Source organism: Amblyraja radiata, chromosome 1, assembly GCF_010909765.2.
Source record: "Amblyraja radiata isolate CabotCenter1 chromosome 1, sAmbRad1.1.pri, whole genome shotgun sequence".
Taxonomy (NCBI): Eukaryota; Metazoa; Chordata; class Chondrichthyes; order Rajiformes; family Rajidae; genus Amblyraja; species Amblyraja radiata.
This window is the reverse complement of record NC_045956.1, coordinates 50,357,309-50,372,358: the sequence shown is the minus strand read 5'-3', so window position 1 is coordinate 50,372,358 and position 15,050 is coordinate 50,357,309. Positions and strand designations below refer to the sequence as shown.

At 41.8% G+C, this 15,050-nt stretch overlaps 1 protein-coding gene across 1 annotated transcript in view; it reads right to left on the bottom strand.

The window, feature by feature from the left end:
* The window catches only part of abraxas1 (abraxas 1, BRCA1 A complex subunit), a 38,204-nt gene extending 24,346 nt beyond the window's left edge, over positions 1-13,858 (bottom strand). The window contains exons 1-3 of the mRNA XM_033021666.1: positions 13,737-13,858; positions 3,458-3,548; positions 576-612 (exon numbers count right to left, since the gene is read on the bottom strand). Of these exons, the coding sequence (XP_032877557.1) occupies positions 576-612; positions 3,458-3,548; positions 13,737-13,847 (239 nt within the window). The 5' untranslated portion in view covers positions 13,848-13,858. The remainder of the gene's footprint in view (positions 1-575; positions 613-3,457; positions 3,549-13,736) is intronic.
* Positions 13,859-15,050: the final 1,192 nt, after the last annotated feature.

The following is a 15,050-nucleotide window of genomic DNA, read 5'->3' as shown; positions in this document are numbered from 1 at the left end:
AGTTTCTCCAGCATTTTTGTGTACCCTAGTGTTTTTAAAAACTGTTTCATCTAAAGTAACAGTACAAAAGGAATGCACAAAGCACTTTCCTATCTTTTTTCCACGCTCTCTCTAATTGCTCTGACACTTAATCCTCATAATAACATCAATATTGGAAAGTCACCATGTAGATAAGACCAACTCTATTGTGCATCCCATTAAAGCTCCAAGCATTGTTCAATAGTAAACTGATCCCTATTATATGTTCTCTGTCCAAGTTACATTATCGCAGAACTGAAACAGTACAAATGAGAAACCTTCCCGTAATTCAGGATTTCCTGTTTCAGGGCACAGCGATGCATTCAAGTAATGAGAAGTTTCCAAAATACTGTATTCATTTCAACCAAGAAGCACAAGTACTCTCCACAGACTCAGTCTGAAACTGCAAACAAACTGGAACATAAAGTGAAGTACGAGTAGAGTATCCATTAACCTTTATATATGAATCAAGTGAAAACTGACTGAGCAATTCCCACCAGAATCAAGAGATGTAAAACTCTTAGGAGTGAGAGTAGCTATCAACTGAGCTCACGTACCTGAATAGCCTGTAACATGGAATATGTTTCTGTATATCTAGAGGGGAAAAATACACATCAAGGTTCAGAGGGGGATAATAAATTTCACATGTAATACCAACTTCCAGGAGGGAAATTGTACATAAAGGTCAGGAGGGATCCATGTTTTAATTTATAAAATTGCTTCCTTTATCCTTTAAAGGCCATTCACAGTTATATTCTGAGGGAGCTCAATTAATACCAGAAAATGACAAGTTATAGAATACTCTCAGGCGGCTTTGTTATTCTTCAAAATCTTTTCCTTGACAAGAACATTGGCATTAATTAAATGAAAACTTTGACACTGGATAAATATGCACAAATGTTAGTATCATGGAAGGTTTTGCCTTACCATTGTTTATTCATGGAAGTAAAATAAGCCATCTCATCTAAACCAAGCAATAACATGAAAAAGGCACCTCAAATGCTTATGGTTAAATGGAAAACATTGATATGGCAGGGAATTCTGCAGAACACCCACAAACAATAAAGTACCTTGAATTTTATAAGAACATACATATAGACAAACATACAAATTAGGAATAGCAGTAAACCTCTGAAACCTACCCCATCATTTAATAAAAGGTAAACATGCTGGAGAAACTCAGTGGGTGAGGCAGCATCTATGGAGCGAAGGAATCGGTGACGTTTCGGGTCGAGACCCTTCTTCAGAAGAAGGGTCTCCAGCATCGTCTACCTTCGATTTTTCCAGCATCTGCAGTTCCTTCTTAACCATCATTTAATAAGATCACCAGTCTTTGTTGAACCCCTCTCTGCATTCAAGCTTTCCTTTCAGTAACATTTCACCTACTTACTTATCAAGTATCCAGCTACCTCTGCTTTAAAATATTAAAAACTGTAAATCACAAGGAAGGGTTCAAAAGATTCAAAATCAGAGAATTTTTTTTAAAAATGCCTCATCTCCATCTTGGATCCTCCCACAAGAGGAATCATCCTCTCTACATTCACCCTGAAAAGACATCTTAAGATGTTATTTGTTTCAATCAATTTCCCCTTTAATATTCTCCATTAGAGTTTAAATGTTTTTTTTTTAAAAGTTTACTTTGATTACAATATCCATTAAAAGATATGTTCTTCAGAGGTACAAGGCTCAGAAATGTAATACTTTTAGCAAAATAATCTAACTGAGATAAAGATTTTCATAATTTGAGGTTCTTCTTGAGAACCATTGTAATAGACCTGCAATTGATTTAAAGCAAACAAATATAATACCAGCATAAAGAAATGCCAGTTTCTTTTTGGCTCTCCAATAAGTGTAGTTCCTAAAACTTTAAGTCAAAACCCATCAATGTGAAATGTCATCAACATGGGGCAGCACATTGGCACAGCAATAGAGCTGCTGTCTCACAGCGCCAGAGATCAGAGTTTAACGCTGACCACAGATGCTGTCTGTGCAGAGTTTGTATTTTCTCCCTGTGAACACATGGATTTTCCCCGGGTGCTCCGGTTTCCTCGCACGTGCCAAAGACATACAGGTTTGTAGATTAATTGGCTTCTGTAAATTGCCCTTAGTGTGTAGGATGCGAAAACGAGATAACACGAACAAGTATACGGATGATCAATGGTTGGTGTGGACTTGGTGGGCTGAAGGTCCCGTTTCCTGTTTCCAATAAACAAAATAAATTGGTCTGGCTGCTGGAACTCCTCACATGTACCCCATCACAAGTATTGGCCTCCCCACCATTGAAGGGATCTATACGAGGTGCTGCCTCAAAAAGGCATCCAGCATCATCAAAGACTCACCACCGTGGCTAGTCTCATTTAATTCCTGCCATCAAGAAGACAGTATAGGAGTCTGAAAACCATGACCTCCACGATCAGAAACAGCTTCTGATCAACAACCATCAGGCTCTTGAACACTGCAAACTAAATTATGAACTATGTGCAGTCTTGGTTGCACTAGAGTTTGGAATTTCAATGTTACGTTTTCAGTATGTATGATAATTAAACATACTTGACTCTTGATCTGCCTTTACTCCAATCAAAGCTGGTTAATACGCAAAGGACACAAGGTGCTGGAGTTAATCAGCAGGTCAGGCTGTATCTATGAATAATATGGATCAATTATGTTTTGGGTCGAGATGTCATCTAACCATGTTCTCCGGAGATGCTACCTGACCAGCTGAGTTACTCCAACATTTTGTGTCCTTTTGTAAAATTTCTCATCCTCGGTTTCAAATTCTCCCCATGGCCTCCCACCATTCCCGATCCCTCCAAGATCAAGTCTTTCGCCAATTCTAATCTCTTGCTTATCCCTAATTTATAGTTTTCCACCTCTGGCATCGTTCCAAGCCCAAGATTATGGGATTTGATCTTTATTACTCGATCTGCCTTTAAATCCTTGTTAATTTTTTTAGCTTCTATCATATCTCCTAATATCTTCATTGGCGCAATCTTGAACCTGTCCTTGGATGACTCTAGACATTGAACTGCATGTAGATGCTGACACTCAGGCACTATAATAGCTCATAGATGACAACACAAATACAACAACAGTGTTATAGCATTTGTAGGCTTTGTACAGCTGCCTAGCCAAGGTCAACTAATGTAAGAAAGACCAACAATTTATATGGCTATTTATCACAACATATTGCATGCACACAAAGACATTAGGGATATTTAATTGTGGAATTAATGTCATAGTCATGTGGTTATTTTTCTTTACAATGGACTCATCAAAAGTACACTCACACTCATTACATTTAACACATTTCAATTCCGTTATGCCTCTGGTAGAAATGTACTATTATTAAATTAAAAACCAAAATTTATTCACATTCATATTAAAATGCAAAAAAAGCCCCGATGTAGGGTTTACAAACTTACTGAATGAAATATCTTACCTATAGTATTTTCAACCTCAATGTCATCCATCTGAAAATCAGTAATACTATATTTTGCTTCTGATTTGATTTCACCAACAAGAAACCCCTCCTGTCAAAGGAAAACAAAACATGGATTTTATTAGTTTTCCAATATGTTACATCCTTGTTTCATTGGTAGCATATGTTATTAAAGACGAAAGATGACCATGTTGGTATTCTGAAGAACTATACAAATGGATATTTTACATGCACACAGCCTTTAAAACAACCTACTTAACACCTTTCACCAAGTTGCGTTTTCTGATGATCCTGAAGTACCAAACACTTCTAATCAATCAAAATGTATTGTGCAAGTACTTTTGGTAGATTGGGGGCTCATTCTTAACTAAAATCTTAATTCCATGCATCTTAATGACTTTAATTTAACAAACTTACACTAAAGATTGACACAAAATGTTGGAGTAACTCAGCGGGTCAGGCAGCATTGTGGGTAGAGGGAATGGGTGACGTTACGGGTCGAGACCCATCTTGAGACTGAGAGTCAGGGGAGAGACAAACTAGAGATATGGAAGGGTACAAAGCGAGAGAGGGTGTTGCAGAACTCTCGTCGGAGAGAGAACTTTTTCAAAGTAGGCATACCTTGAGGAAATTTTCACAGTGGAGCAGACAAAATGTGTAGGAAGGTACCTTATCGATTTCAAAGTTCTTAGACCACTAACATTGCTGCAGGCTAAATTTTACTGGATGCAAGGTGACCAAACAATTGTTCAATTGCCCTAAATAATGTCCTAATCAATATGTAATCTTTAAACAATGCCTTTGCAGAGAAAAAAACAAAACATGTCTCTATATATTGCCTCTCACAACCTTAAGATGACCCAAAGTGCATTATAACTTTATTGTACTGTTTAACAATTAGCACGATAAACTCCATATGGACATCTGGGATAGAGGGCCATAAGATGGTGGCAACAGTAATCTTTGAAACCCTTTCAGTTATATTTCATCTATTAATAACTGATAGCTCTGTTTTATCCTCTTCAAGCAAGCTAAAACACACATTCTCTTAAACAAAATGTAATACAAAAGGAACTGCAGATGCTGGTTTATACCAAAGATAGGCGCAAAACGATGAGTAACTCAGCGGGTCAGGCAGCATCTCTGGAGAACATGGATAAGTGACATTTCAGGTCGGGACCCTTCTTTAGACTGATTGCAGTACTTTTACTATGAAAAGCAAGATATCCCAAGCTCCAATTCATTGCATCCAAACTCATAAAGGCATGGTTGTTTTCACACATTTTGCCTGCCTTTTGCAGTGTGCAGTGTCATCAGGAAGATATCTTTAGGCTTAGATAGCTGAAGCATGGTCACCAATGTTCAGCAATTCAAATTGAGGAGTGTACAAAGTCAGAATAAAAGCTCTAGTGAAGATTATGCTGTGCTCTAGCAATTTCTTTGAATATTTTGTGGTTGGAAAAGGTTGGAGATAATGAATGCTTCATCTCTGAAATGCCAAATCCTTACTTTTATAAAAAAACTCGGGACCCTTAGTTCTAGATTTACCTACAAGAGGAAACATCTTCGCCACATGCACCTTATCAATACCTCTCAGGATCTTGTATGTTTCAATGAATTCTCTTGCACTTCAGCAGATACAAATCGAGCTCATCTCGACCTTCCTCGTGAGATAACCTGCCTCTTCATGCACAGCATAATCTTCACTAAACTGCTTCTCCGCCAGAACAGTTATCTCACTAGACACTTATTTTAAAACCCAATGCTGTCGTTTGTCAGGACAGAGCCAGAGCTCCAACAATTTCCTCAGTGCCACTGCCCTAAAGATTGTAATTCTCCTTTGTTCTTCCCCTCCTTCCAGCTCCCAATTTACAGCTATTTGTGAGATATTAATTGCATTCCCTATGGTGAAGGCTGATGCAAAAATACCTGTTAAATCCCTCCCTTCTATAAAATCAAAGTGCATTTTTTTTTAGAAAAAAAAAATCTATAGAAGCTTTGATTTTATGTTGCTGAATGGCTTTATCATGCAGATTCATGGTCATACAGAGCGGAAACAGGCCCTTTGCCAATTTACCCACATTTGGCTCATGTCCCTCCAAATCATTCCTACCCGGGTACTTGTCCATGTATTTTTTAAATGCTGTTATAGCATCTGCTTCATCTACCTCTGGAAGCTCATTCCATATAGCCTCCGCCTCATCTAAGTTTTCCTTCTTTATTTAACTTTTTGTCAATATACTGTCCCATCCGCTGACCTTCCACCTTTCTCTCTGAAAATGTGTCCTTATAGTTATATACTGTGCCAGTTCTGGTTTAACACTGGATCTGATGACATAGATCTACTGATTAACTAGTTGAGGTATTGTTGGACAATGGCCAAAGAAAGACAGTGTGCATAATGGTAATTGTTGAACAAGTTAGGACACAAGCAGAGCTTTAGTCTAAGTTCTCCAGGGTGCAAAATGGGGGAACAATGGGAAAAGTGTGTTGGAATTATCAAGCTCGGGATGGTAAAAGCAGAAGTGAAAGAGGAAACATTAGACCCAAGGGTAGATGATTTATTGGGTGATGGCGTGGATTTGTAATTGAAACTTTCATCCTGGGTTAAACGTGACAGTAAAGATGCAGTTTCATTCTATTTCAGACAGTTATGATGGCAAGGAATGAAGTCAATGATCCAAGAATTATTGGCAGGCCATGAAAAACAAAAATGGCTTCAGTTTTTCAAAAACCTAGAGAAAGTTGCTGCTCATACATTACTGAGTATTAGACAAAGTGTAACAAAGAAATAATAAAGCTATCAGACCGATACCTAATAGGACATCGCTACAAATCAGTTTCAGCTTGGGAATCAACATTTAGGCAGTGGAGGATTTGATGAAAGTGGAACTAAGGACAACAGTAATGGACCTCAGTAAACTTCAACCTCAGTAAACTATTCTCATTGCAAAATGCAACTTCTTTCAAATGCCGCATTTGCTCTGGTTTGTCAGACACGGGTATCCTAATGTCAACAGCTACTTTAAAAACCTCCTGAGTCCATCTGGAATGTTTTTGCATTGTAGATTGCTATGAACATTGGTTTTAAATCTAGTTTGCTGAAATGGAGCAACAGGTTTTCTTGTTTCAGACTTGGGTTCCCTAGCAGTCCAGTCATCAGACTTCAGGCTGACTGTCAATTACAACAATCAGATTTGCAGTTTTGTTTTCTTTAAGAAATCATTCAGTTACTTCAGCTCTGTGGACTTCTTCATTGCGTTCAAATTTCCCAAGAGTAATGAAAATGTCAGAATACCTATCCTTTGCCTTCTGGACAGTCACACTTTCTCATTCTGGGTCTTTTAACTCTTAACTTTGGGTTCGATCTTTTACAATCTATCTTTCAATTTGAATTCAAGACTTTTAGCTAGTTCTTCAAAGAAAATAAATTAGTCTGTTATAAACATAAACTATATAAAGTTTCTAAGGTAACTTAGCCAAGGCAGATTGCAATATTGTCTGAGCAAACGTTATCAGATTTGTGGATTAGTCTACAAGGTTAAGTGATCTAACTATTCAACAGTCTGCCATGGACCTTAAGTGTACCTTAAAATCTCATTGATATGACTGTTCTTGTTTTTAACTGTATGCATTGAAAAATCCTACAATATCATCTTCCACACTATGTGCATTTGTCCCGGGTATTTGTGTTGTAACTGTCTTCCATCTGCAATTTTTGCTGACCTTTGTTCGAAAGTCTTTTGTTTCCCAATTTGCAGAAAGATATTGAAACAAGGAACTCAGCAGATCAGGTAGCATCCCTGGAGAACATGATGGGTGACCTTTCAAAGTGTATATGTAACTGATGCAACGTTAAAAAAAATTGAATAATTTTCATGTTAATAAATTGCGGTGCTTTATCAATTCCTGCATGTAAACAACTTTTAGCTGTAAAGCAAAATAAATTAAATTCCTTTCAAACCCTCAATAATTTAAAAAAATGATTTGTGCAAGATTTGTCGGGACTCATCTTCTGAATGAAGAAGGTTCCCGACCTGAAACATCACCCATCCATGTTCTCCAGCATACTGCAGCATTGGCGGCGCTGCGGCTCGCCTGCAGTCCGTCTGCCTTTTCTTTTTTTTTTTTTCTTTTGTCCTGTTGTTTTAGTTGATTTAGTTTATTTTAGTTGTGTATGTGTGGGGGGTGAGAGAAACTGTTTTTAGTCTCTTCCTTCGGGGGATGCAACCTTTTCTTGTCGTATCCCCCGTCTCCGTCTGCGCTGAGGCCTAATCGCGGAGCTGGCGGCCTCCAACTGGGACCGACCTCGAGGCTCCGGAGGCAGAGCTGGCCGACTTTGGGGCTGTGGTGGCGGCGACCTGACTTCGGAGCCTCGGAGGCTCGGCCGCGGGCCCAGTGGACGACAACATCGGGAACTCGCAGGTCCCAGGTTGGTGACCGATTCTCGGGAGCTCCCACAACAACAGCTTTGTCCGCTGGACTGGTGGGTGGCAGCTTCGGCAGCTTTGACCGCCCCGGGCCGCAGAGTTTGAACCGGCCCGTTCGCAGAGCTCAGATTCGGACGCGGGACTTACCATCACCCGGCGGGGGGGCCCCAACATCGGAAGCCTGGATCGCCTCAACGCAGAGGGAGAACAAGGAGGGAAGAGACAAGGACTTTAAGACTTTTGCCTTCCATCACAGTGAGGAGGTGCCTGGTAGACTCACTGTGGTAGATGTTAAACTGTGTTCATTGTGTGTTCTGTTATTTTATTCTATGTCATGACTGCAAGGTATGTAATTTCGTTCAGACAGATGTCTGAATGACAATAAAGGATACTTGATACTTTACTTTATTTTTTTGCATAAAGATATAATTTGTCCTACTTTTGTGCACAGGAAACTTGGATGCCCAAAAGTTGCAAACATTACAGTGCTTTGGAAATTAGAAATGTACTTCCTTGACTGACATGGAAGCGTCTTATAAGAACACTGGATAGACGGCTGATTGTGACAGGCCATCATCTCAAAGCACCACAGAAGTTCCTTGGTATTGTTTATCACCCAGTACTTTTTTTGTTTTGTTTAGATACAGCATGAAAACAGACCCTCAGCCCACCGAATCTGCGCCGATCATCGATCACCCGTTCACACTAGCTCTATGTTATCCCACATTCCCGAGACACCAAGTCCTATTTTACAGTCCATTTGGCCTACAAACCCACATGTCTTAGGGACGTGGGAGGAAACCCATGCGGTTACAGGAAGAACATGCAAACTCCATACAGACAGCACCCAAGATCAGGATTGAATCTAGATCGCTGGGACTGTGAGCTAACAGCTCTACCAGCTGCACCACCTAGCTTTATTGCAGCTGTTAAGCAACTGGCTGTACTACAAGCAAGGTCTCAGATGCTGAGCAATTTTGATTTAATTCTCCCAATTGGAGAATGGAGGTTAAATGCATTCTATCCAAGGATTTTACCAATTAGGTGGTCAGTGAACTACAAGACAATTATCAAAACTTTCCCCAATCTATTTGTGTGTTTCATATTTTTAATGGTCTGTAATGTCAAGTGATTGAAGCCTGCAGTAGTCCTTCAATTTTTGAACAACTTCAATATCTCAAACTGCTTGAGAACAATCCACCTGCTGCTTCCAATCGAATTTTGTCGGCAGGGTAGCTTTCTTCCTTTCCCTGATGCTCTGATTGTAAACCACAGCGCATCTATATTGGCAAGAAAGATGTCTCTGTCTTTTCCATAATTAATGCTTTAGACACCTTGCTATCAGGATCTAAACTTCCCATGTGGGAATGAGACTGCAAAAAGTGGTGAAACCTGCCCAGTACATCAAGGGTACTGATCTCCCCACTATCGGAGGGATTTACAGGAGTCGCATCATCAGAGACCTACATCACCCTGGCTACACTCTCATTTCACTCCTACCAGCGGGAAGAAGACATAAGAGCTTGAAAACTGTAATGTCCAGGGTGGAGATTCTTCCCTAGAGCTATCAGGCTATTAAACACTACAGCCTCCAAATAAGCTCTGAACTACATAGACTTGGGGCCATTGTTTTTGTTTTTTTGCACTATTATTGTTGGTTTGTTTCACGTGTGTGTGTATGTATGTATGTTTGTTTGTATGTATGTGTATGTATACTGTGTGAAAGCAAACTCAATGCTAGTATTTACTTCAAGAGGGCTTGTACACAAAAACAGGGATTGAATGTTGAGGCTCTGTAAGGTGATGGTCAGGCCGCATTTGGAATATTGCGAGCAATTTTGGGCACCATCTCTGAGGAAGGATGTGCTGGCTCTGGAGAGGGTCCAGAGGAGGTTTATAAGAATTATACCAGGAATGAGTAGGTTAACCCGTGATGAACGTTTGTTGGCACTGGGCCTGTGCTCGCTGGAGTTTAAAAGAATGAGGAGGGATCTAATTGAAACATGCAGAATGGTGAAAGGCTTTGACAGAGTGGATGTGGAGAGGATGTTTCCACTATTGGGAGAGTCTAGGACTAGGGGTTATAGCCTCAGAATTAAAGGAGGGTATTTTAGGAAGGAGATGAGGAGAAATGTATTTAGTCAGAGCGTGGTGAATCTGTGCAAATTATTTGCCACAGAACGCTGTGGAGGCAAAGTCAGTGAATATTTTTTAAAGCAGAGATAGATTCTTGATTAGTACAGGTGTCAGAGATTATGGGGAGAAGGCAAGAGAATGGGGTTAGGAGGGAGATATAGATCAACCATGATTAAATGGCATAGACTTGATGGGCCGAATGGCCTAATTCTCCTCCTATTCCTTATGACCTAATACTGAATTTTTCATTTATTACATTGTTTTCCGAGTACTATGTTTACGTATTTTGTTGTGCTGCTGCATGTTAGAATTTCATTGTTCTGTTTGGGACATACATCAATAAATGATTCTTGACAGTACACAAAAATGCTGGAGAAACTCAGCGGGTGCAGCAGCATCTATGGAGCGAAGGAAATAGGCAACGTTTCGGGCCGAAACCCTTCTCTTGACCATTGTTTATCTTCTCCACAAAAATGCAACTTCCCACAACTTCCTCCTCACTGGCCTGCATGATTAATGGTTCCTTGTACAACTCACCAACTTCCTGATATGTGCCGACACAAACTCTCTCCCCCTCCAACATCACTATCGTCTGTGCCTCAAATGCATAGTGCTGTCACTCAAAGCCTGTATATTTGACTCCTAAATACTGACCCACACTTCTCCAAGGGCATGATTGCATAGAATACCTTATGCTGGGCACCACATACACTACAGTCAAATTTGTTGTAAGTGTAATATTCTCAGTCTGTTGTGATGTGTTAGCACCAGGCACATTAAAAGTTTGGCAATTATACCAGGTCCACATATGGTGTGCCCAGTCTGCGCAGAAAAAAAAAATGAATACCACACAAAACCATCATTAAAGAAACACAAATTAACCATTCACATATACTATTTGTTTTCAGTCCCATCGGTCCACTAGTGGCAATCACTCATGGATCAGAATTCTCCTCAAGTCAGCTTATTAACCCACAACCTATAACAATATGCCAAATGCACGGTTTAGATAGATGGATGGCTAAGTTAGATGGCTAATGCTAATTACATTATACACGTCAAGTGTAAAGGAGTAGGTAAAAGGAGGCTGGTGTCAAAAGGATGGTATGAGACTGGTGGGAGAGGGAAGAGCACGAGTGACCCTGTGAGGAGGTGGAGTTGATGGAGTTGGAGAAGAGCCGATCCTGGACTGACTCTGGACTCTGGTCCCGACCACGGGGGGAAATGGAGGAGGACTGGCCAAATGTTGTGCCTTCCACCACAGTGATGAATGGTGGAAGGCACAAACGGTGGATGTATGTGTTAAATTTTTATTGTGTATTGTGTGTTCTTTATCATTGTACCGCTGCTGACAAATTCATTTCACTTGCACTTTATGTGCAATGTGACGAATAAAACTGATTGATTGATTGATTGAGTTGGAAGGGGACGGGATTACAATGCCGTTTTCTCCTGCCTGTCCGAGATATATTTTCTAGGGTTACTACCTAATGCTGAATAATCGTTCCGACTGCCGCTCTGTGAATTTTTTTTTAAACCGCGGGACAATTTAATGGCTGGAGTAAAATAAAAATGCGACTTCTAACGCCGTCAACGGGACGGATCTCCCGTACGGGACAAAACATAAGGTAAGTCGTTTATTTTACATATAAACTTACTTCTTAGGATTACTTTAATCAGCGAAAATGTGATTATGTAAATCTACGAACCGGCAGTGTTTTTCCTGCCGATATGGGGTTTAAATTCACCGCAAACCGCAACGTTCCAATTGATCGCGTTCCACAAAGTCTCACTCGCAAGATGATTAAAATGGCCATTAATTTACGGGAATTAAACACTAAATTCCTTCCATTTGGCCTATAAATTCATGACAATGAGATTTAAAAATCATGTTATATTGTGAATTCTTGTGTGAATGTTATTTGGACACAGGCTATTTAAAAATGTTAACCTTTACTTAAGAAATGGATAGATCTAGTAATTGAATTTTGGAATTAGCTACAATTAGGTAACTAACTAATTATATGCTTTAAGTTCAGGTCATCCAAGTAAGATTGTTTCATATTTGTTTCAGAATGCTTCAATCTATAATAACTGAAAATTTCATTCAGTTCTCTTAATTTTTAAGAACGTTATGGGCTTTTGACTGTCCTTGATCACAGCTTTTGAGTTAAGTCAATGGAAAAGCAATAGGGAGGTTTCACGGCAGTCGGGTCACGACCCATGACCCGTACTGTTGCTACGCTACGCCAAGTGGAGTGCATGCGATGAACTGCAGGTAAGCACCTACCATTGTTTCCAACGTAGCGGGCCCGTTAAAACTCGCCAAAATTGTCAATTTTTGCGCTGCAAATAATTATGGAAATCGGGATAAGTGTGTGAGACATTTAGCCTACTTCAGAATTCCAAAAGTGAGGAGAAATGACAGTAGATAGAAGCAGGAGCTGAAGGAACAACAACAGCCAGAGTGCTTAGCGAACATTGGCCGTTTGATCACTGCATTTCATCAACTAAGGCATTATTTGTGTTTTTTCTTGATTCCTTTGGCATCTAAAAAGTTTCAGAAATGATAAATCTGTCTGTAAATTTTTTAAATCGCCCATGGTTCTCAATTGGGTTTTTACATAAAAAATGAAAACGCATCTGAAGCAAAATTTACAGCCAGATTTATCACTTCTGAGACTTTTTAGATACCAAAGGAATCAAGGAAAAACACAAATAATGCCTTACCGTTGATGAAATGCCGTGAGCAAACGCGATAATTCCCAATATTTTCAATTCCGATATCTGCACAGCCAATGTTCACCAAGCACTTTAGCTGTTGTTGTCCCTTCAGCTCCCGTTTCTCTTTATCTTCATTTCGCTTCACTTTTGGAATTCTGAAGTTGGGTACATGTCTCTCACACTTACCCCGACTTCCACAATTTTTTACAGCGCACAAATTCAACATTTTGGCTGTTTTTAACAGGTAGGAAAGTATGCGTTTCTTGCATTAATAACATATACCGGAAGTTACGGATGTCCTCCAGATGGATTGTGTCAAGCCCTATCTATAACCCAGTGACCTTACGTGCAACCCCCCTATAGGGAACAAGATGCTAATTTCAGAGTATGAAAATGGCCATAACATTTTTTAATACTGACGATATGAAAGTGAATTAGGTGTCAAATTAAACTTCTTTTTATGCTTTATCTGATGGGATAAATTGCAGACTTGATTTTTTAATTCTCAAAATGTTGTAACATTGCTACTCGGTGGGAGCAGGATGGGGGGTTGGAAGAGTGGAGAGCAGAAGAGATGGACCCTCAGACTACAGACAATAGACCACAGGTGCAGGAGTAGGTGCATGAGTAGGGCATTCGGCCCTTCGAGCCAGCACCGCCATTCATGGTTGATCATCCACAATCAGTACCCCATTCCAGCCTAGTGGGATGGGGAGAGGATGGACCCTCTGACAAGTGGGGTGGGGGAGGAATGGAGGGGATGAACGGTCAGACGAGTGACAGGGGGGGTTAGATCCCCGGGGGACGGGATGGGGAGTGGGAGTGAGGAGGAGATGGACCCTCAGACCAGTGGGATGGAGAGGGGGGAGGGGGGGGGGGGGGGTCAGATCCCCAGGGGACGGAGCCGGAGCCGGGGAAGATACCGGAGACACGGCGATGCAGGGGGGAGGGTCCACCGGGCACTGCCCGACCCCCGCTACTCTACTCACCGCGTCCGAGTCGGCGTTGGCGAGCTGGAAGGCGAGGGATCCGAACACGAAGCCGGACACCGAGGCCCCGGACACGCCGCCGCGGGCCGCCTCCTCCTCCTCCTCCGCCATGGCCGCCCCGACACCGCCGACGTGCGCGCTCCACACACACACACACACACACACACACACGGCGGCGGCGCGCACGTACAGCGCGCTCCACACACACACACGGCGGCGGCGCGCACGTACAGCGCGCTCCACACACACACACGGCGGCGGCGCGCACGTACAGCGCGCTCCACACACACACACACACACACACACGGCGGCGGCGCGCACGTACAGCGCGCTCCACACACACACACGGCGGCGGCGCGCACGTACAGCGCGCTCCACGCACACACACGGCGGCGGCGCGCACGTACAGCGAGTCTCTTTGCTGCGAGTGAGAGAAGAGGAGGGAGAGAGGGAGAGTGAGGGAAGAGGGGAGGGAAACATAAACAACGAGGAGCGGGAGTAGGCCATGCGAGCCAACATCGCCATTCAAGATGATGATGGCTGATCATCTAAAATCAGTGCCCCGTTCCTGCTTTTTCTCCATATCGCTTGATTCCTTTAGCCCTAAGATGGGGAAGGAGAGTGGGGGGGAGGAGAGAAGGGGGGAAAGGAGAGAGAGTGGGGTGGGGGGGGGGGGGGGGGGGGGAGAGAGAGTGGGGTGGGGGGGGGGGGGGGAGGAGAGAGAGTGTCGGGTGATGGGGAGAAGGGTTGAGAGAAAGATAGAGCAACCATGATTGATTGGCGGAGTAGACTTGAGGGGCCGACTGTCCTAATTCTCCTATCACATGAACATGACACTAGAGCAAATGTAACATGTACCCGATGTAACAGACACCAGCATTAGCCATTAGTTCGTAATACAGGGCGCATACATAAAATATTGCACATGTCTAATTGGTGATGAGTCAAGTTCTTGAACTGCTGCATTCCTTCTGGTGGAGACAATAACCACAGTACCATTGAGTGGATGATAAAGGAACAGTGATACATTTCCAAGCAGAATGACAGAACATATAGAACATACTGTAGCACAAGAACAGGTCTTTCACAGTACAAACATAATGCCAAGGTCAACTCTTCCCCCCAGATGGAACAAGGATCAAAATGCCACAGATTCGCCACCCACTGACTAAAGAAATTCCTCCTCATCTCCTTCCTAAAGGAACGTTCTTTAATTCTGAGGCTATGACCTCTAGTCCTAGACTCCACCACTATTGGAAACATCCTCTCCACATCCATAGCCTTTCACTATTCTGTACGTTTCAATGAGGTCCA